This window comes from Pseudochaenichthys georgianus, unplaced genomic scaffold, assembly GCF_902827115.2.
Source record: "Pseudochaenichthys georgianus unplaced genomic scaffold, fPseGeo1.2 scaffold_1110_arrow_ctg1, whole genome shotgun sequence".
Classification (NCBI taxonomy): domain Eukaryota; kingdom Metazoa; phylum Chordata; class Actinopteri; order Perciformes; family Channichthyidae; genus Pseudochaenichthys; species Pseudochaenichthys georgianus.
Genome location: NW_027262063.1, coordinates 838 through 25,020, shown reverse-complemented (window position 1 = coordinate 25,020; position 24,183 = coordinate 838). Strand labels below are relative to the sequence as shown.

Below are 24,183 nucleotides of genomic sequence, written 5' to 3'. Positions count from 1 at the left end.
AGGTATTTGTGTTCAACATGTAAGAAGTAGAAAGTACAGGTATTTGTGTTCAACATGTAAGAAGTAGAAAGTACAGGTATTTGAGTTCAACATGTAAGAAGTAGAAAGTACAGGTATTTGAGTTCAACATGTGAGAAGTAGAAAGTACAGGTATTTGAGTTCAACATGAGAGAAGTAGAAAGTACAGGTATTTGTGTTCAACATGTAAGAAGTAGAAAGTACAGGTATTTGAGTTCAACATGTGAGAAGTAGAAAGTACAGGTATTTGTGTTCAACATGTAAGAAGTAGAAAGTACAGGTATTTGTGTTCAACATGAGAGAAGTAGAAAGTACAGGTATTTGTGTTCAACATGAGAGAAGTAGAAAGTACAGGTATTTGGGTTCAACATGAGAGAAGTAGAAAGTACAGGTATTTGGGTTCAACATGTGAGAAGTAGAAAGTACAGGTATTTGAGTTCAACATGTAAGAAGTAGAAAGTACAGGTATTTGAGTTCAACATGTAAGAAGTAGAAAGTACAGGTATTTGAGTTCAACATGAGAGAAGTAGAAAGTACAGGTATTTGAGTTCAACATGTAAGAAGTAGAAAGTACAGGTATTTGTGTTCAACATGTAAGAAGTAGAAAGTACAGGTATTTGAGTTCAACATGTGAGAAGTAGAAAGTACAGGTATTTGGGTTCACCATGTGAGAAGTAGAAAGTACAGGTATTTGTGTTCAACATGTAAGAAGTAGAAAGTACAGGTATTTGTGTTCAACATGTAAGAAGTAGAAAGTACAGGTATTTGTGTTCAACATGAGAGAAGTAGAAAGTACAGGTATTTGGGTTCAACATGAGAGAAGTAGAAAGTACAGGTATTTGGGTTCAACATGAGAGAAGTAGAAAGTACAGGTATTTGTGTTCAACATGTAAGAAGTAGAAAGTACAGGTATTTGGGTTCAACATGAGAGAAGTAGAAAGTACAGGTATTTGGGTTCAACATGAGAGAAGTAGAAAGTACAGGTATTTGGGTTCAACATGAGAGAAGTAGAAAGTACAGGTATTTGGGTTCAACATGAGAGAAGTAGAAAGTACAGGTATTTGAGTTCAACATGTAAGAAGTAGAAAGTACAGGTATTTGAGTTCAACATGTAAGAAGTAGAAAGTACAGGTATTTGAGTTCAACATGTGAGAAGTAGAAAGTACAGGTATTTGGGTTCAACATGTGAGAAGTAGAAAGTACAGGTATTTGAGTTCAACATGTAAGAAGTAGAAAGTACAGGTATTTGAGTTCAACATGTGAGAAGTAGAAAGTACAGGTATTTGAGTTCAACATGAGAGAAGTAGAAAGTACAGGTATTTGAGTTCAACATGTAAGAAGTAGAAAGTACAGGTATTTGTGTTCAACATGTAAGAAGTAGAAAGTACAGGTATTTGAGTTCAACATGTAAGAAGTAGAAAGTACAGGTATTTGTGTTCAACATGAGAGAAGTAGAAAGTACAGGTATTTATGTTCAACATGTAAGAAGTAGAAAGTACAGGTATTTGAGTTCAACATGTAAGAAGTAGAAAGTACAGGTATTTGTGTTCAACATGTAAGAAGTAGAAAGTACAGGTATTTGGGTTCAACATGTGAGAAGTAGAAAGTACAGGTATTTGAGTTCAACATGAGAGAAGTAGAAAGTACAGGTATTTGGGTTCAACATGTAAGAAGTAGAAAGTACAGGTATTTGAGTTCAACATAAGAGAAGTAGAAAGTACAGGTATTTGTGTTCAACATGTGAGAAGTAGAAAGTACAGGTATTTGAGTTCAACATGAGAGAAGTAGAAAGTACAGGTATTTGGGTTCAACATGTAAGAAGTAGAAAGTACAGGTATTTGTGTTCAACATGTAAGAAGTAGAAAGTACAGGTATTTGAGTTCAACATGTAAGAAGTAGAAAGTACAGGTATTTGAGTTCAACATGTAAGAAGTAGAAAGTACAGGTATTTGTGTTCAACATGTAAGAAGTAGAAAGTAGAGGTATTTGTGTTCAACATGTAAGAAGTAGAAAGTACAGGTATTTGTGTTCAACATGTAAGAAGTAGAAAGTACAGGTATTTGAGTTCAACATGTAAGAAGTAGAAAGTACAGGTATTTGAGTTCAACATGAGAGAAGTAGAAAGTACAGGTATTTGGGTTCAACATGAGAGAAGTAGAAAGTACAGGTATTTGGGTTCAACATGTTAGAAGTAGAAAGTACAGGTATTTGAGTTCAACATGTAAGAAGTAGAAAGTACAGGTATTTGGGTTCAACATGTAAGAAGTAGAAAGTACAGGTATTTGAGTTCAACATGTTAGAAGTAGAAAGTACAGGTATTTGAGTTCAACATGTAAGAAGTAGAAAGTACAGGTATTTGAGTTCAACATGTAAGAAGTAGAAAGTACAGGTATTTGAGTTCAACATGTAAGAAGTAGAAAGTACAGGTATTTGAGTTCAACATGTAAGAAGTAGAAAGTACAGGTATTTGAGTTCAACATGTAAGAAGTAGAAAGTACAGGTATTTGGGTTCAACATGTAAGAAGTAGAAAGTACAGGTATTTGAGTTCAACATGTGAGAAGTAGAAAGTACAGGTATTTGGGTTCAACATGTAAGAAGTAGAAAGTACAGGTATTTGAGTTCAACATGTAAGAAGTAGAAAGTACAGGTATTTGTGTTCAACATGAGAGAAGTAGAAAGTACAGGTATTTGAGTTCAACATGTTAGAAGTAGAAAGTACAGGTATTTGAGTTCAACATGTAAGAAGTAGAAAGTACAGGTATTTGAGTTCAACATGTTAGAAGTAGAAAGTACAGGTATTTGAGTTCAACATGTAAGAAGTAGAAAGTACAGGTATTTGAGTTCAACATGTAAGAAGTCAAAGTAAAAAGTCGTCAGAAAAATAAGTAGTGGAGCAAAGTACTGATACCAGAAACATGTACTTAAGTACAGTAAAGAAGTATTTGTACTCCACTACTTCCCACCTCTGCTGATTAGATGGCAGCAGTTCAGAACCTGGTTTGGGTCCGAGATGATGTTGTTGGACAGCCTTCTGTTGTTGTTGACGCTCCTCTGTGCTTGTGTGTGTCTCCAGGGTTGGTTCAGCCCCGGGCAGGTGTTCGTTCTGGATGAGTACTGCGCCCGGTACGGGGTCCGGGGCTGCCACCGCCACCTGAGCTACCTGAAGGACCTGATGGAGTACTCTGAGAGCCAGGTGCTGGTGGATCCCACGCTGCTGCACTACAGCTACGCCTTCTGCGCCTCGCACGTCCACGGGAACAGGTACGGAGGCTAACACGGGTCAAAGGTCACCTATTGTGCAAAGTCCACTTCTCCATGTCTCTTCTACATCAACATGTGTCCCCTCTTCTTCATGTCTCCTCTACATCAACATGTGTCCCCTCCTCTTCCTGTCTCTTCCACATCAACATGTGTCCCCTCTTCTTCATGTCTCTTCTACATCAACATGTGTCCCCTCCTCTTCCTGTCTCTTCCACATCAACATGTGTCCCCTCTTCTTCATGTCTCTTCTACATCAACATGTGTCCCCTCCTCTTCCTGTCTCTTCCACATCAACATGTGTCCCCTCTTCTCCATGTCTCTTCTACATCAACATGTGTCCCCTCTTCTCCATGTCTCTTCTCCATCAACATGTGTCCCCTCTTCTTCATGTCTCTTCTACATCAACATGTGTCCCCTCCTCTTCCTGTCTCTTCCACATCAACATGTGTCCCCTCTTCTCCATGTCTCTTCTACATCAACATGTGTCCCCTCTTCTCCATGTCTCTTCTCCATCAACATGTGTCCCCTCTTCTCCATGTCTCTTCTACATCAACATGTGTCCCCTCTTCTCCATGTCTCTTCTCCATCAACATGTGTCCCCTCTTCTTCATGTCTCTTCTCCATCAACATGTGTCCCTCTTCTTCATGTCTCTTCTACATCACAGGGTTTCCCACACATAGACTATACTTGGGCGGGCCGCCCAGGTATATTATATATATATATATTATATATATATATATATTTTATCGTTTTTTTTTTTTATTCGTCCGTGACCACGACGCCATCTGCGATCGATTAACTTGTGGACAATGATCCCTTGCTCCCTTGCACTGATCTCGCCTCCTTCTGGCCTGTTAAGTGGCCTGCCTCACACAGGGGGACTGGCTGTCCACATGATGTGGCCTGCCGACATGGCCACTGTCATACAGATCATAAATCAAAGCTCTTGATTGGTCTCTGTGTGTCATTCAAGCTCGGGATAAGCTCAGCTCAGGTGAGGTAAAGGACTCTCTGAGTGTTTCGATAGTTAACTTAGTCTAAGTTCTCAGTGGGTCTCAAACGGTGTGGTCACCTTTATGTAAACACATATTTCCATTTGAGAGGGTAGTGATTGGTCCAATGGATAGCGAGGTGGGCTGAAGATCGGAAGGCTGTGAGTTCAAATCCCGCCAGGAACACCACCACTAGTGCGCCCTTGAGTAAGGCACTTAGCCCTTAGTTACTGCAGGGAGAATGTCCCTGTAATCTGTCATTATAAGTCGCTTTGGATAAAAGCGTCAGCTAAATGAAATGTAATGTGAATGTAAATATGCATGAATAAATAAATAAAAAGTGAACTGGGTGAAAAAAGGTAAGATACACTTTTAAAACTTGTTGAGAGAAAACTAGTCTTTGCTGCTGCCTCAAAGAGGAGCAGGGGGGAGAGGAGGGAGACAGGAGAGGCTGATTCAGGAGCACAGACACACTCACAACTATAAATGAACCAACAATAAATTAATAAACAAGTTTCAGTGTTTTGTTCATATTGGAAATGGTATGTTATTGGTTATGGCCATGATTTTATGATTATTGAAATGCAGTTCTGTTTAATATAGGTGTTTCCATAGATCTAGTCTCTATATTTTCCCCTCAAAATGCACCAGATTGATGCATTTAACTCAAAAATAAAAAATAAAATCTTACCAGGGGGGCATGCCCCTGGACCCCCTAGAGGATTTGAGGTCGACCCCCACTAAAAATCACATGGATAGGTTCCTAAATACATTTTTATTTTTTTTTAAATAGTAACACAGTTCCATATGTTCATGTGTGGGTAGTAGATTTAAACTATAGGGCTATCACTATGGGCCCTGCCTGTACCTGTTCGCTCTGCCATCGCGTGAAGGGTCTGCTAACAAGCGACCAACAGAAAGGTTAATGTTGTTGCACGTCACCTCACCCCCCGCTACCACCACTCCCCCAAGTAAATTTCAGATATGTGGGAAACAGATGTGTGGGAAACACTGGCAGTTAATGGACCAGCACCAGAGGTGTTCCCATACACACAGGTGTTGGAGCTGTTCTTCATGAAATCCCAGAAGGATGAAGTGCTCTGACAAACAATGCCATCTTTGCGCAAAATGAGTATACAGGAATGAAAAGTCAATAAATAAACATGTTAAAACTTTTTTCTTTTTTTTTTCGGGCACCCCCCCCCCCCCCCCCTGCCAGCACCCGCCCAAGTATATTTCAGATCTGTGGGAAACACTGCATCAACATGTGTCCCCTCTGTGGAAAGAGACATGTTCTGTATATATCTGACCTGTGATATATTGATGGAAAACAGTATAATAGAGGACCCTTTAAGTTGTTGGGAAGTGATGACTGTTAGGGCTGAGAGGGGGGGGGCTCATGTTGTCCAAGTGGGGGTGGGGGGGGCTCAGCTCCGGTCATCTGTATGCCTCTTCTCCAGAGGAATGATCGGCTTCTCCAGAGGAATGATCGGCTTCTCCAGAGGAATGATCGGCTTCTCCAGAGGAATGATCGGCTTCTCCCGCGCAATCGGCAGATATAAATTAGGGTGGGGGGGGGGGGGTGGTGTATGTGCAATTGGCTTTTTGTCAGTTGGAGCTGTAATTTGAATAGTGGACGGCCATCCAGGGGCCGCTGAGTGGGAGTGGGTGGGAAAGGAGGGTTTTTGATGGCAGGCGTTTCTCCGAGGTGGAAAAAAAACCCCCGTAATTACAGAACTCGAGTTTTCCCTGGAGGGCCGCTCGGAGAAACCCGACTCCGTCAGGACAAAGAGCGACGCCTCGGAAGGAGAGTCCTCCACCACACTTCAGCTGAGTTTACTCAGACTGTGCTTTTCTGTAACTCTCAGAAGCACCGATGTGTTCGCTGGAAGCTCCCCGTGAGCTCAGAGGGAGGAAGGAGGGACTCGGGGCGCTCAGTGCACCAGGACGGGTCCAGTTCTTCGGTCATTTTCAACCAGATGTACGAGTGGTGGAAGAACAGTAACGTTTCTAGAGTCAAGCGTAATAACCCAAAGTGTGGCGCAGGCGATGAAACCATACGAGTTCCTAACGATGGTGTTCTGTTAGCATGACGAGATGGATTGATTAATCGCTCCATAAGATGGCATCCAGTGTTTCCCCATGGTCTTGGCGGGGTGCCGTAGGGGGGGTACCCGAGCAGCGCCACCTAGGGGACACACTGTCGTCCCAATGCAACGTGATGCGTTTGAATGTCTTAGTGTGTCACTTAAAAAATCTTCACTTCACTAGGATAGAAAACTATAAATCTCCATCTTCAAAAGAGTGTGTGTGTGTGTGTGTGTGTGTGTGTGTGTGTGTGTGTGTGTGTGTGTGTGTGTGTGTGTGTGTGTGTGTGTGTGTGTGTGTGTGTGTGTGTGTGTGTGTGATAATGGCAGCTGTAATGAGTTAGATTGTGTGAGAGTTTATTTGGACACTTGGAGTCCTGCTGGTTCTTCATCATCATCATCGCTCCGTGCTGCTGGAGGTGACGGAGTGATTAAAGCTCGGCAGGTGAAGCCGCGCTGACACTTGGTGTGTGTGTGTGTGTGTGTGTGTGTGTGTGTGTGTCTGATGAGACGTTTGAACTGGAGTCGGGGTTAAAGGAGCATTACCAGAGCTGGTTGAGGAGGGGGTTCGCTCGCCTCCTTCTCACCTGTCACGTCCCATCTTCTGCTCACCGAACATCCACAGCACACACACTCGGATGTGACGGGAGCTTTTACCTCCCCCAACACACACACACACACACACACACACACACACACACACACACACACACACACACACACACACATATGTATCCATTATGACAATCTCTTTATTTCACAGCAGTATTCAGTTGTACTTCCTCTCGCTTGTTTCACATCAGTCTTCCTGCAGTCTCTTTCTTCTCATGTGTTCGAGCTGCTTTGTTGGAGGAGCCTTGACGACAATAATAAGCCTCTGAACTTTGAACATGGGATGGGTGTGTTTACAGAAACCAAATGTATCGATTTTACATCGAGAAAGAAATGTGTCTCATTTACCTCTTGCGAACACGTGCAAGATATCTGGATGATGCCGTGAAAGCCCACCAGAGTTCAGATTCTCCTTCAGAGCCGCTGCTGGCTTTGAAGCTCTTGAACCGTAACGAGAACAAATGATGACGCACTGAAATGATGCCACAGACTTTCACAGGGTGAGAGAGAAAGATATCTATTTTTACATTTATTTGTATCCGTCTTTCACCAATTCACGAAAACATCGACTTCCTGTCGGCGGGAATATCTGCACGTTAGTTCAAAGGGTTTCTGATGGGATGCAGCGGAGCAGTCCGGTGGCCACGAGCCCAACACTTCATCAGGAGAAACCATGCCGACGCACAAACGCTGAGACTGCAGAGCTAAGCTAGCTAGCTAACGTAGCTAACCTATTGTTTTAAGATACTGACACACACTTCCAGTTAAGAGGCAGATTTGTCCGCGAGCCTGAGAGTTAGCCGACCAACGCAGATCAACAAAGTTAATACATTGTATTGAGCATTTTTCAACTCGTGCCGTAACTGCTAACGTGTTGACATGACAACGCTATGTTACACCAAACGGCAGACTATGAACGTGAGGCTTCACTGTATTCACCGAGCTGTGTTGGGTTTCTCTCAGCGTGTTGGACCGGCGATGAGTTCTCCTTCACGTCTTCTCTCAGCGTGTTGGACCGGCGATGAGTTCTCCTTCACGTCTTCTCCAGCGTGTTGGACCGGCGATGAGTTCTCCTTCACGTCTTCTCTCAGCGTGTTGGACCGGCGATGAGTTCTCCTTCACGTCTTCTCCAGCGTGTTGGACCGGCGATGAGTTCTCCTTCACGTCTTCTCTCAGCGTGTTGGACCGGCGATGAGTTCTCCTTCACGTCTTCTCTCAGCCTGTTGGACCGGCGATGAGTTCTCCTTCACGTCTTCTCTCAGCGTGTTGGACCGGCGATGAGTTCTCCTTCACGTCTTCTCTCAGCGTGTTGGACCGGCGATGAGTTCTCCTTCACGTCTTCTCTCAGCGTGTTGGACCGGCGATGAGTTCTCCTTCACGTCTTCTCCAGCGTGTTCAACCTGAGGTCCAGAGACGACATTGAACCTGATTTTTCTGACACCCCGCCCGCCCGCCCGCCCTCAGCCTGATCTCCTCTCCAACACCTCTTAAGGCGAAGTGGCGTCCGGAGCCTCGGCGCTCTCCTCTCACCACGACTCTGTCATCAGAGAGCGCCGGGGGGGGGGGTCTGGAGCTCATCGTTTACACCGGAGCCACATCGAGTGTAAACACACATCCTGAGTCGCCCCCCCCCCCCCCCCCCCCTCGCTGCTCCGCGCTCGCTTCATTTAGCAGCAACAATGTGTCTGAACCCCGACAAGCTGTCGCATCGCCCACTCCTCCGCGTGCGCCCGAGCGCGAACACTCATCTGACTGCTCCACCAAACCGAAGTCCGCTTTGCGTCTGGACTCCTGCCAGATCGCGCCTCGTACGGTTTGGTTTGTGAGCGTGATTCGATTCGGGGGAAGTGGAGGGTGTGAGCAGGAAGATCACACGTACAGGGGATTTGATCTGGAGTATCATGGGGCGCATGTAAACACGGGAAGAGGTTGGAAAGGAGAATTATTATATAAACCTATTAACGTTTAAATAATCCTTTTGAAATACATTTCTAAATTGAATACATACAAATATACATTAAATTATATTAGGAATATACTGAAATACATACTCTGCATTACTTCCCATAGTGAGAGGAGTTATCTGTACAAATAAATATATAGAATTAATTGAAATGTAGAAAAAAGTAAGTGCAAGAAAATAAGAAATTAAACAATAAAGAAATATGAAGCAAGCGATGTCCTTTGCTTCATAATGGTGCAAACATAAGTTAAAGGTTAAAGGGAGCAAATATAATACTACTATTAAAACTATTTAAAAAGAGAAAATGTTTACAAGAAATACAAATATCCAAAGATGTAGGTCCAATAAGAATATGACACCATCCTCTGAAAAGTGAGGTCATGCTGTGTTTCAGGATGTAACGGGGAAGAGACGTGTTGTTTTGAGACTTAAAAGATACATCCAATAAATAACATCTTCATGAGCTTTAAAGAAAGTTTTTAAAGTGACTCGATATCTTTCAGAAACAAACGTTGTTTTTAATTATATACGGTAATCCCTCTAACCCTGAACCCACTCTGAGACACGAGAGCTGATCAGTCCGTTTGATTTCCTGCACGAGGAAAGGAGAACAGATTGTTAGGAGACGAGGAACGACTCTGATTACAGACAGCTGCCATTAATGAGGGCTTCCAGCCTCAGGCATCCATCCATCCATCCATCGTCCGTTCGTTCGTCCCTACATCCATACATCCATCCTACATCCGTCCATCCATCCTACGTCCGTCCGTCCGTCCATCTATACATCCATCCATCCATCCTACATCCGTCCATCCATCCTACGTCCGTCCGTCCGTCCGTCCATCTATACATCCATCCATCCATCCTACATCCGTCCGTCCATCCCTAAATCCATCCATACATCCATCCTACATCCGTCCATCCTACGTCCGTTCGTCCCTACATCCATACATCCATCCATCCTACATCCGTCCATCCATCCATCCTTACATCCGTCCGTCCATCCATCCATCCATCCTTACATCCGTCCGTCCATCCCTAAATCCATCCATCCCTCCATCCGTCCGTCCATCCATCCATCCTTACATCCCTACATCCATCCATCTGTCCGTCCATCCCTACATCCATCCATCCCTCCATCCGTCCGTCCATCCATCCATACATACATCCATCCCTACATCCACCCATACATACATACATCCGTCCGTCCGTCCATCCATCCATACATACATCCATCCCTACATCCATACATACATACATACATACATACATACATCCATACGTCCGTCCGTCCATCCATACATACATCCATCCCTACATCCATCCATCCATACATAGGTCCGTCCGTCCGTCCATCCGTCCATACATACATACATACATACATACATACATCCATATGTCCGTCCATCCATCCATCCATCCATACATCCGTCCATCCATCCATCCCTACATCCGTCCGTCCATCCATCCATCCATCCATACATAGGTCCGTCCGTCCGTCCATCCATCCATCCATCCATACATCCGTCCATCCATCCATCCATACATCCGTCCATCCATCCATCCTTACATCCGTCCGTCCATCCTTACATCCGTCCATCCATCCATCCATACATCCGTCCATCCATCCATCCTTACATCCGTCCGTCCATCCATCCATCCTTACATCCGTCCGTCCATCCATCCATCCATCCTTACATCCGTCCGTCCATCCCTCCATCCGTCCGTCCGTCCATCCATCCATCCTTACATCCCTACATCCATCCATCCCTCCATCCGTCCGTCCATCCATCCATACATACATCCATCCCTACATCCACCCATACATACATCCGTCCGTCCGTCCGTCCATCCATCCATCCCTACATCCATCCATCCATCCATCCATACATAGGTCCGTCCATCCGTCCATACATACATACATACATACATCCATACGTCCGTCCATCCATCCATCCATACATACATCCATCCCTACATCCATCCATACATAGGTCCGTCCATCCATACATCCATCCATCCATACATACATAGGTCCGTCCGTCCATCCATCCATCCATCCATCCATACATACATCCATCCCTACATCCATACATCCATACATCCATACGTCCGTCCGTCTGTCCGTCCATCCATCCATACATACATAGGTCCATCCATCCATCCCTACATACATACATACATACATCCATCCCTACATCCATACATCCATCCCTACATCCATACATCCATCCATACATACATACATCCATACATCCATACATCCATCCATCCATACATCCATCCATACTTATTATATGTGGACGTCCAGATGTCTGCTGACGACACGGTGGTTTGCCCTCACGGGAAAGACGCTGAACAGGTCGCCTCCTAGCTCTCGTCGACGCTGCACAAAGTCGCTCAGTGGTTAAGTGACTCGTGTCTAACTTTAAACACTAACACAACAGTGACAATGTATTTCACGAATAAGAAAAAAACAACCACTCATCCACAGCTTCGTGTGAACGGTAAAATACTTGGGAGTGGTCTTGGATGCCTATTTGACTTTTGAAAGCCAGATTAGAAGCACGACTAGAAAGCTGAAATATAACAGTTTCAAATGTAAACATATCAGGAACTCATGATAGAAGCATCGAAAACCTGTTTGCATGCCATGATACGATCACATGTTCACGACTGGATAACCTGCTGGTCCCAAGCAACTCAGCCCGCTATGAGGCCACTTGAGGGTCTTTACAAACGAGCCTTCATTGCAAGATACTGTCTGTTCCGTTTCGATAGTCTTGTTCTACTTTCCCGAGTTCCATTGGTATTCAGAATCATTCACAATTCAACACCACCACCTCCCTCCCTCTGAGGCGCCCTGCCTTTGGACCGTCAGCACGGCCATCGAGCACCGGAACTCTCTTCCAGTGGAACTTGAAACCTGCACTGACTTTAACTCGTTTTCCGATGGTGCAAACAAATGATATTAAGCAACCCGTCACGCCGACATTGATCACACTGCAATCTGAGTTTTTATTTTTTTATTTGAACTGTATCGTCATACGATATCGTAGATATTTTATTTAAGTGTATTTGAAGTGTTATTTCGTAACCTGAATTTATCAGGTTTTAAAATAGTTTGACTGATCGAGATCATGCAAAGTTATTGTTTGTTTATTGGTTGTTATGAACCTGCCTGAGGACCACAGAGGGAAATGAGCTATAATCTGGCATCTCTTCTCTTCGCTGGGATTCATGTCAGTAAGCACGGTCCCTCTGTACATAAATAAATATCGCCCAATATCACAATGTTACATCTGTCTCAGTGGACTTCACAGTTTGTACAGAATATCAGTATGACAATACGACACCCTCTGTCCTCAGACCCTCTGTCCTCAGACCCTCTGTCCTCAGACCCTCTGTCCTTAGACCCTCTGTCCTCAGACCCTCTGTCCTTAGACCCTCTGTCCTCAGACCCTCTGTCCTTAGACCCTCTGTCCTTAGACCCTCTGTCCTCAGACCCTCTGTCCTCAGACCCTCTGTCCTCAGACCCTCTGTCCTTAGACCCTCTGTCCTTAGACCCTCTGTCCTCAGACCCTCTGTCCTCAGACCCTCTGTCCTTAGACCCTCTGTCCTCAGACCCTCTGTCCTCAGACCCTCTGTCCTCAGACCCTCTGTCCTCAGAGCCTCTGTCCTCAGAGCCTCTGTCCTTAGACCCTCTGACCTCAGACCCTCTGTCCTTAGACCCTCTGTCCTTAGACCCTCTGTCCTCAGATCCTCTGTCCTTAGACCCTCTGTCCTCAGATCCTCTGTCCTTAGACCCTCTGTCCTCAGACCCTCTGTCCTCAGACCCTCTGTCCTCAGACCCTCTGTCCTTAGACCCTCTGTCCTTAGACCCTCTGTCCTTAGACCCTCTGTCCTCAGACACTCTATCCTCAGACCCTCTGTCCTCAGACCCTCTGTCCTCAGAGCCTCTGTCCTCAGACCCTCTGTCCTTAGACCGTCTGTCCTCAGACCCTCTATCCTTAGACCCTCTGTCCTTAGACCCTCTGTCCTCAGAGCCTCTGTCCTCAGACCCTCTGTCCTCAGACCCTCACATCGTACAAGGAAAGACTTCCAGAGAAAACCCCACAGTTTAAGGGAACATGGGAGACACCTCAGGGAGAGCAGCAGAGGAGGGATCCCTCTCCCAGGACGGACAGCATAGAGACCGAATGTTAGGAAATGCATGTGTCTGTAATGAGAAGATGAATCCACGAGGATGTGAGCTACAATCTTGTGGGAGCCATCAGGGAAGCAGCAAGACGAGAGTCTGGAAGGACCGCAAAGACAGCTTCAGGTTCACACATCCCTCCCTCCCTCTTCATTTCTCTCCTCCTGGTTTCCCTCCCTGAGTGATCTCACTCCTCACGCTCCCTCAGGACTAACTGGTGCTCGTTAAGTAGCGGTTGTGGGAAGTGGAGGGTCTTTGAGGGGGGGGGGGGCAACAGGGTTTAAAGTTGTGCTAACAAGTGCTGTTGTTCGGGGAAAGCTGCCTCTCATTACAGAACCAATGGAGCTGAAGAGAGGCTGATGTTCCCTCTGTGTACCGAGCACTTCCTGTTGTCTTCCTGCTACCCCCCCCCCTACAGCCCCCCCCCAGAAACACCACCCTGCTGAAGACATGTTCCCTACAGACAACCAGAAAAAAGGAATTACATTTTTTTTAATATGCATAATAGTTTTTGTACGTGTTTTTTTTATTACATTTAATGAGACGAGATTGTAAACGTATATTTAGAATATATATTTAACATTATTAATTACATTTAAAGTAATTGTCTTTATTCCTTTAATAGTTTATTTACATTTACTGTATTTTATTTTTACACAACATTTAATATGTTGATATTTAAAATGATTAACCGCATTTTATTTTATATTCTGTTGTACTTTATTACATTAGAAGTTATATTATTAATATTTAATACAATTTGTTTGAAGGATTTCTTATATCTTGGATACACACGACGACACGGTTCTCCTTCCCGGTGAAATCAAACCCTGATAATCGAACGAGGTACTTTGAGTCCCTCTCTAGCCGCCGCTTCTCCTTTCTCTCGTCACGTGTTTTCTGTTCGACTTCGGAGAGTCAGGATCCCAGTTGCTGGCACTCGAGGTTCGGTGGTCAGGGGCTTTCATAAGAACAACTCATTAACAGCCAGCCTCCCTCCGGCGCTGCGAGTGCCGTTTGGAGAGGCTGCTTTTCTCTTTCAGCCGGCGACACAAAGCGGGGAAGTCAAGGCTGGGCGCTCTCGGTACTGATTGCATTTTTTCCCCTTTTTCGCCAGAGTGCCTATTCAGAGGCTGGGAGTGAAAGCTTTACAGACATTAATGAAGCGCTCAACTAACAGTTTTTCTCTTTGTCGACCCCTCCTCCCGCCGGCCGGGGAGGAAGAGGAGCAGCTCTGCGTCTGATTGGTTGACTCGGAGGTCAGCGTGGAGAGTTCGGCTGCTTTCTCTTTTAGTTTTTCATAAAAAGAAGCAAGTTGAGGAAGAAAAGCCGCAGACGGGAAAACAAGCCCGAGAGATTTTCAACACATTCTGTTAGATTTTCTTCTTTCTTTGAGACAAACACGTGGAGATTCCTGCGCTGACTCCCCCCCCCGTATATTTGATCACGTGTGCGTACTCTATCCGCAACACATTTAAATACTTGTCTTATTTGCACTGCATGTCAGTACTTTGCTGTTCTTCCCATCTCTGCTGAGTCCACTCAACTTCCTGCAAGCGTGTCACAATAGAAGCCTCCGTCAGCTCAAAGGGATAAACGCCCCTCTGTTTTAATACCTTCCTCAACCAAAGAGAAACTAACCATTGACATGCACTAAAACCTGGAACACACTACAGGAAAGGGATCTCCCAAAGAAGCGCAGTGGGCCTCTTCACAGGAGGTTGTTGTTCACACACACATTAGCGACTTCACATTAGATGCTGCGAGCAGTCGAAGGGCCTGGTTCTTCTTTAAATCTTGCAACATTAGCTGGTCAATGTCCATGTATTTATTATCCTCTCAAGAAGGAAGTATTCAAAACAAAATAAGACTTTTTCCTAAAAAATCTGACTTTAAGAAAAAAAGACTTTTTCTCAAAAATTTGACTTTTTTTTCTCAAAATCCAAAAATTTGACTTTTTTTTCTCAAAATCCAAAAATTTGACTTTTTTTTCTCAAAATCTCAAAAATGTAAATAATAGTATCTGGGATCCTCTCCAGAATGGAAGTAGGCATCAGAGCATCAGCTAGTTCCTGAGCAGTGTCCTTCACATGCTGATATCAAGAGAGGGAGTCACACAGTCACAAGATGGAGGAACAGAAAGCAGTATTCAATGTTTACTTCAGATTAGCTCCACGTCAGAAATGAGCATGCTTGATGTCTCTCTCCATCGAGGCTGAGTCATCATGTTAATCACACAGCTATCATCTGCCTCAAACAGTCCTGATGCTCTTCCAGGTCATCACACATCCTGTCATGTTCACAGCTACAGTTGATACCTTTGTAGCATGCTTCTCTCATGCTGGAAGAGGACACTCAGTGCTTCCCAGCAGTAGTTAACTCTGAAACGCTTAGTTTGGTGGGTTGTGACGGAGCGTGGGCTCTTCTCTAAAGCGACTGCTCTCCTGTTCCCCTCAGGCCTGACGGGATGGGCACGGTGACGCTGGAGGAGAAGGATCAGTTCGAGGCCGTCAGGAGTCGCCTCATGGCTCTGCTGGAGAACCAGATCACTCACTTCAGGTACCAACACAATCACACAACTACACACAGCTACACACACACCGAGCAGACTGAGGCACCTACCACCACAGGAAACGGGCTCTCTCTTCCCTCTAGTTGCATAACCATGGGTTTTATTATCAGGCTGGCAGATATCGTCCTCCAGCTAAATGTAATAGTGGCGAAGTCCACAGGGACTTGGCCTGGCGACTGGAAGGTCACCAGTTCAAGTCCCACGAGGTGTCCGTGAGCAAGGCACACTGCTCCGCGGGCGCCGTACACAATGGCACTGCCCCGCCCTAACACTAGCATGGGTCGAATGCAGAGAAACCGTTTCGTTACATCGTGCCTGAACTACGTGACGACAATAGGTTGAATCTTCTTCTTCGTCAATGAGGGATGTAGACATTTGGTGCGCTCAAAAGAAATCACATACCACCCACCGCCACCCACAGGAAACTGCCTCTTTTCTCTATAGAGGAAGATCCATGGGTTTTATTATCGTTATGCGCGTTGGGAGATATCGTCCTCCAGCTAAATGTAAGGGACATTCGCTCTGCTGCTCAAAGAAGTCCCATTCCGCCTCCAAATCTTCGTCAGTGATGCCCGTTCACACCGCAGAGGCGCCGCCTCTTAGCTCGGGAATCCGGTTCACTTCCAGCTCCAAAAAATTGTCGGTCTATACCAGGGGTCTGCAACCTTTTTGACCAAAAGAGCCATTTTGCTCCTTTTTCCCAAAAAATGTTTTGTCTGGAGCCGCAAAACATATTTCATAGTTTTTTATTGTTATATCAAACAGAAACTACAGTTTTTTTGCCTTTATTATGCTATTTATTACATGATATAAAACTGTTAACCTCTAATAAGAAACAAAGAACTCTAATAAGGAGAATTAAAAAATAATACACAGGCCTACTTTAAAATAAATGAAACACAGCACTTGGGGAGTCCTCTGCACATTTGAAGGGAAAACAATATTATTAAAATGGGCCCACTTTGAAATAAATCAAACTTATATCTGCACCCTAAAAAGAGTTAAAGGTAAGAACGGAGAAACCAGCTGGAGTGCGCGAGAATTTGAAAATACACAACCGGAAAAAATATGCCACTTCCTTCAGACTTCCTCACAGAGCCCCTCCCCCAACACACACGAACGCACACATGACCAATGAGGGCACGAGATCAGTCTGTTCCCAGGTGGAAGGCTGACAGGCAGGGAGGCCGTCCAGTTATTTGTATGTATTTGTTGTCAAAGCATTTCAGATATTCATTGCTATCGGGACGTTGAGAGCATTCCATGGAATATAACAAAAAGTGTTTTCTGAAATAAATGACATACCCCATTGAGTGATGACTGAAGGTCGTCAGCTGGCTTCCTCCCCCTCGTAAAGGCTGCACCACCGTTGACAACTTCTCTCTACATATCAGACATCCCGGTAAACCAGCATCGCTTGCTGTGAAAGCAGATAACTCTGTCCACGCAGAATTAAACCCTGTGTTCCTCCGGTACTTTTCTTTGATGGATCCATAGTTCGCTCATCGAGCCGGGGGTCGGGTTATTCGCCTCCAAGAAAAGGCGCTCGCGCGGGACCGGAGCAGGATGTGACGCATATTCTAGTTGACCTAATTAAAACCGTTTTGTTTTTTATGTGTCACAGTATCACCTCAAAATACAACATACGAAACATTTTCAACCACGCAACAAAATATAAATAGTCCTACAAATACTTTTATTTTATTTCCTTCTTATTTTTGTCTAAGCTCAGGGGAGCCAGAGCAGAGGGCTCGAAGGGCCGCGGGTTGCCGACCCCTGGTCTAGAGGCAAGAGCTTCGCTTCCGTCTCTCTTACGTCGAGGCGAGTTGAAGTAGACGCTGAAGACCACAAAGAAGTCTTGCATTTCACACGTGATGTTTGTAAAGTTCCAAGTAAAGTCGTCCGATGCCTTGCACGTCGTTTCGTAAGAGCATAACCAAAGCGAACAGCGCTTCAATACAATCGGCCATTGTTGTCGATGTGAGGGATTTCCGCGCGGTTTGGATTCTATGAAGCAGGCACGTAGACGGTGACGTCATGGCGCGGCAGCTCTGCGCGGTGTGAGCGGAGAAGCTCTGGTGTGAAAGCCGCACAGCACGCCACCTTGTGATTCATAACAACTCTCAAAGCAACAGACTTCAAACTGCCAAACTAACTAAAGGAATAGAAATAAACCACGAGCTCAATAAAACCAAAGGATGACTCCCTTCCCTTTTTGTCAAGGCCTTCCTAATCTCCATTTGTAATCAGATGTTTCTCTTATTATATAATATGAGCAGCTCGGGCCTCAGATGTCCGCTGCCATAACTACACTGAACTTACTGTGGCCGATAATAGAACCCTTGAAGACGAACCACGACAGCGGGAACAAAGACGGCGGGTTCTTGTTTCCTGTTGGATGGACTGACCCTTTGATGCGTTGTCGGTGCTGCCTTCGCTCTGAGGATGATGCGATGTTAATGGAGAACACAACGTGGGTCAGATAATATATTCCTAATGAAACAAAAGGCAGATAGAAGCTGAGTAAAAACACGGGAGACCTCTGAAACACATTAGCTGAACGCCCCACTGTCATGTAGAGTGATTTAGAAGCAAACCACAACATGTCAAAACCACCAGCCTGCTCCTTTACCTCCACCATAAAGGATTCTGGGTATTTTCATCCCCTCAGCAGCACAACAGGTGCAGACCTCCCTGCATCTGCGTGTGAACGCATTGTGAGCCGGTGTGAAAGCCGCTGCAGACCTTGAGCAGCCCTCGCCTGAAAGGAGGCGGCCATTAACCGTCCTGAAGCCCGTCTTTACACTCCTTCACGCCCGAGAGGGGCCTCCATCTGCCGAGGGCAGGGAGGGGCAGTCATTACCGACTCACCTCAACAAGGGGCTAATGCTGCTAAACAATGGCCAGGACAATGCTGGGATTATGCTAATGCCCCCTCCCAGACGAGAGCAAGACTTCCACAGTTTAGTTTAGATTAAAGCCACGGATTAGTTGAAGGTTATTCGTTTAAACTACAGATGCTCCTCCACGTTGTTCTTTCTCCATCAGGAGGGAGATTATCTGCAGATTACCTCGTCACTCTTAACGACTCATGTTAACCAACCAACGGATTGAGATGAACCCGGAGGAAGTGCTTTGTTTCGGAGACACCGGATAACCGACGCAGGGCTGCACCGAGGGGGATGTGCTGCTTTACCACGAGCGCGTTAGACTCGGTCTATATTCGCCGTGGTGTCCCTGTAGGGAGGGGACGCGAGCCGAGATGCATGTCTTGTGCATCCTATGTGGGGGATTCCCCTCCCTTTGTGTGCATGTCAATGGGCTGCAGAGGCTAAAATCCCTCGGCTCCGTTTCGGCTTCGTGTGGACGAACCGTCTACACCGGGGGTGCCCACCTTTCAGCTTGGGAGCTACTTTTAAAATGACCAGTCAAAGTGATCGACCTACAGCCCCTGCCCAAAGTCATGTGGTGAGGCCCTCTGTGTCGCGGGGGGGGGGGGGGGGGGACCTCGCAGCCTGCGTCTGTCTGTCTACATTAAGAATGCTAAGTATACCTTATGTTGGTGTACCTTGCATAGCTGCATGTCCCCGTACGGCACAATGCAACTCAGTGCATTGTTGGTCATTACGTCAATGTTTACCCTAACTAGGTGATCAGCTCATGCGTGTTCGACAAGATGAGGTCTCGGACTGGCTTACCTTTACGTCAATCAAGTGGCAAATGCCATGGTAAGGGTGATAGGCTAACTTTTTTAATTAACATTTTTTGCGATCTACCAACTCGCGATCGACGTATCGGGCGCCCCTGGTCTATACGATAGAGAACGTTAGCGGATTCCACTGATACCGTCTCCGTGTGGACGGGGCCTAAGAAGCGGGACAGCAGAGCCGGCCAGTTAACCAATCAGACATCAATGTAACCGTGATCTGATTCCCCCATATGCATGTTTAATGTAAATACAGTTACCCCCTTAAATGTAATCCGTTACCCCCCAAGCTTTTTATTAATTATACTGTGGAGGGTAAACTCTTCTCAATATGCTCCAAACTTTTGCCCTCCGTATGTGTCGCCTATAGGTGCTGAAAGAGAGAGTGGACAATGACTCTGAAGTGCACTCATTTATCTCTCTGTTCACACACACACACACACACACACACACACACACACACACACACCTCTCAATCCAAACATGTTTTACTGGTATTCATTTGAGCGAAGGTCAAGAGCAGACAATACAGAAAACACAATCAAAGTTTGAACGAGGTGCCGTGTTGAACGTAGACTCCAGGAAAGTACTCGCACGGGGAAAAGTTCACAGCAAAGAGAACACGTGCACGACACATGGAAACCGAAGACAATACATAATAGAATAATAACCTTCGACCCATCAGCCTTTAGTGGAAGCTCTTTAAACGCAGAACCCTCACAGACGCGTTCGTGCCTGTCTGAACGTTTGTATAACTGTTAGAGGTTCGATGTTGGAGAGCCTCTGTGCAGCGGAAAGGTCACGGCCCGTGTTAAATACAACCTGTATGCGTCTGAGAAGTATTTAAATTAAAACCATGAACTGTCTTTACCTACTGATTATTATCCAGGCAGGGAATCAAGTTCCAGGCCAAACTAAAGAGTATAATTTAAATTTCAAAGACAGTGATTCAACCCTGGTGCGTGTCGGCGTGAAAGTCTTATTAATAATTTAATGTAAAAACACCTCGGTTGCTTTAACTGTGCAGCGAATTCATGACCGACTGCGGCGTCAAACTAATTACTTTTATAATATATCATTTTATACCACAGTATTTCTTCTGCTTAATGTGATTTAAAGACTCCTGGAATAGTTCCACTGAAGTCCCTCAAGCATCCATGTGCCATTCTTTAAAGGTCACCCATCGTGCTATTTGTAGACAAAGCACAGGTCTATAAAAAACATGCCAAACAGATCATTCTAGCCATGCCTCATGTCCCTCTGTTTCACTTCCTGTTTCTAAAGTGCTGATTCGGGGATAAAGCTTTAAAAAGCAGGGGGCGGAGCTTATGCGGGACCCGGCAGCTACCGTCTAAACTAAATGCTGCCGTGATGAAACTCCATATCATGGATCATCAAGGATCTGAAACAGTCTGGAGCTCAAAGGCTTTCTCTCTTGCCGGTTACACCACGAGGCAGTGCACGACATTAAGGATGTGGGCCGTCTAAGCTAATCTACAGATGGCCCGGAGCCCAATAGAGATTGCCCTGAAAAATGCGCGGACGAAATGACGCGCGAAGGGTTTGGGGGGCCTCCGTCCCCATAGAACATTTATGTGTGCAGGTCTTAGATCAGGGGTGTCAAACTCAAGGCCCGGGGGCCAAATCCGGCCCGCGACTTCATTTTCTGTGGCCTCACAAGAGCTTGCAAAGAATATAATATGTTTACATGCTACTTTACAGAAGCACGTCTGACCATTGCATATGTGTAATGTGTGTATATGTAAAGCGCTTTGAGTCATTGAAAAAGCGCTATAATAAATGTAAGGAATTATTATTATTGTTGCCCATAAACTACATGTCCCACAATGCATCTCAAATGTGACTTTCTCAGAATTTGACTTTTGTCAAAATATGCCTTTTTTTCTCAGATTTTGTTTTCAAAATGTTACTTTTGTTTTTTCCAGAATGTGGCTTTTCTTTTAAAATCATATTGTCACATTCTCACTGAAGAGACTTGCAATTATTTCTGCTTTCAGACGTAGTTAATTATGAAGTTATTACCCTATCCGATAATAATCCAATGCAGAGGCAACTATGTAATATAACACATTATTTTATATATTCAATATTTATGTCTTTTTTTATATCGTCTTAAAGTTACCACCGGCCCTTTGAGTGCAGCCATGATGCTGATGTGGCCCGCGATGACATTGAGTTTGACACCCCTGACTTAGATGCTGTCTGGTTCTCTAGACTGACTTATAAGATGAACCACCACAATATTATATTGCACAATTTCAATTTTATTCTTCATTTCACTTGTTTGTTCTTGTTTGTGTTTGCTAGCTTGCATGCCCTGCATAGCTTTAAGAAATACTTAAGTTGTTGGTCAAGACACTTTCCATCTGATGAAGGCAAATGCCTTCCCAGATGGAAACAAGTAGAAAACATTACATTCAGTTATAACTGCCAAAACAAACATTATTTACACTATTATGGCCCCTGTTAAAAATGTTTGTAATGTTAACTTCTGTAAGTTGGTCGAACGAATGCCTCCTCGTGCGGAAGCTGACCGAGCAGACCCGAGCAGCAGTCGAGAGGAGCCGAGCGCATCCGCGAAGCACACGTCAGAGTTCCCGTTAGCCGGCAAATCTAAATATCTTCGGTCAAAATAATTTCCCTTTTAGAGCAATACCGTTTCAGTTGCGCCACTTATGTGACAGACAAGAAGAGTATGTGACAGACAAGAAGAGTATGTGACAGACAAGAAGAGTATGTGACAGACAAGAAGAGTATGTGACAGACAAGAAGAGTATGTGACAGACAAGAAGAGTCAACTCTAATGTCTAACACTTGATGTGGAGAAAGAGATGTCCTGTGTGGGTTGATTGTGCGTTGATCTGTTGGTAATGCCTCGGGGTTCCGGTGGGCATGTAAACAAATGCATAATGCTGTGCTATACTTTGTGGCCTCATCCAGTTGCTTAGCGACACTTATTGTGTAGTTTTCTTTTAATAAGCAGGTAGTCATATCATTAGCTAGAACTAGCTGAAGCTGATCGATATGGACATTAAACGCGAGTGAAGTCTAATCTGACGGGAGAGAGATCAGCTGCTGCTGACGAGTCGAGACTCGACACGCAGCTCTGCATAACCACATGCAGCGGTGAGCGGAACAAAACACACACTTCAGGTTAGAATATCACACGTAGCTATTTTAATGACCTCTCAAACTACCGTAACTAGCTATAGATGTGTTTAGTTTTACTGTCGGGTCACTCATCACTGATCCGCGAGCTGCATGATACTGGCATGATAGATTGCCCGATCGGGCAACCAGCAGGTGAGGCTTCATTGCCCGAGCTAAACACTAGATGGCGAGCCCTGCCACAAGGTGAGTTCCTTTCTACTTCCTGCTTCTTCACACACATGCTCTCCAGTACAGGTTAGCTCTGAGTGTTAGCGATGCTAATGTAAACACCGACCATATTACGTCCCAAACAGTCGGGCATTGTTTCTGATAGCAACGTTTCTGATTGGCCCGTGGGTCCACATTTCAGATATGACGTCATATCGGACGCAAATCTGGATCAGCTCCGTTGTTCCCCGTTTTTAGAGATGTGGGTACGGAGGAAAAGAGAGAGGGTTATTTCCTGACGCTGCGTGAGTTCCCCGACGCACCGGGGACACATGGTGATGTAGAACAGACATCAAGAAGTGCATTTTGCATGGTAGGTCCCCTTTAAATAATATCAAATATCTTACACGATTTGGTCGATCGTCAAAAAAAAATGTACTTTTCAAATTCTTTCTTTGTATTTCTAATTAAATGACACCCCCCCCCCCCCCCCCCGCCCCCCAAGTTGGAGCTGATTCTTCAAACTCCTTCGCTTCCTATCCCTACATGTATTTATATTCCTCCCGAGAGTGGAGCAGCAGAACATCTGTCTGCGTGTGTACGGTCTGACCTGCCTTTGTTTATTTAGCTGTGTTCACTTGTCAATTAGCGACGTGAAACTCCCCGATCCTCTTCGTCTTCTCCGAGGTGAGAACTCTTCTTCATCGGAGTAATTAGAAGAAAGCAGGCGGCCATCTGCTGACGTCTTCCTGCCGCCTCCATCTTCCTGTCTGTTTGTCCTCCAGGTTGTTTCTAAGTGTGACGACGCCCACGTTCTCCATCTGACTTACAGGTACTGCTTCCCCTTCGGACGACCAGATGGGGCCCTGAAGGCAACGCTGTCCCTGCAGGAGCGGGTACATTGAAATACTTAAGCATCGTTAAATATGTCTGTGCTGACTTGAGATCTGCTAACATGTCTCCTTCCAAGGGTCCTCTATTACACTGTCTTTCATCAATATATCAGGTCTCAGATACATCCAGAGCCTGTCTCTGATTGGCTGAAACACCAAACGGATCATTGCAGCATTACCCAGAATCCCCTCTGTTTCAGCCCTGTTTCCAAAGTGCAGATTCTCTGTCTGTCACTTTAGATGAAAACAAGGAGCCCCTCCCCACGCCCCTCTGAGAGACATTTGGTTACAAAGAACTCAATGGAGCTCTAGAGGAGGTTCAGGTGACAAGGGGGGGGGGGTTACCTTGTTGCTGATTGGCTAATGGCCAACACATCGTTATGACATCATAAAGTGGCCAAAATCTGATCAGCTCATTTTCAGACAGGTTTTTATAGAAATGGATCAAAAAGAGAGAAAATCTTTGTTCCTGAAACTTTCAGAGTCTCTTTCCACAGAGGGGACACATGTTGATGTAGAAGAGACATGAAGAAGAGGGAC

The 24,183-nt window shown here is 45.1% G+C and overlaps 1 protein-coding gene across 1 annotated transcript in view; it reads left to right on the top strand.

Annotated features, from left to right (window-relative positions):
- The window catches only part of LOC117440662 (calcium-dependent secretion activator 1-like), a gene marked incomplete at its 3' end in the record, with an annotated part of 41,354 nt that extends 17,708 nt beyond the window's left edge, over positions 1-23,646 (top strand). Inside the window, exons 3-5 of the mRNA XM_071202071.1 lie at positions 3,093-3,280; positions 15,591-15,692; positions 23,583-23,646. Of these exons, the coding sequence (XP_071058172.1) occupies positions 3,093-3,280; positions 15,591-15,692; positions 23,583-23,646 (354 nt within the window). The remainder of the gene's footprint in view (positions 1-3,092; positions 3,281-15,590; positions 15,693-23,582) is intronic.
- Positions 23,647-24,183: the final 537 nt, after the last annotated feature.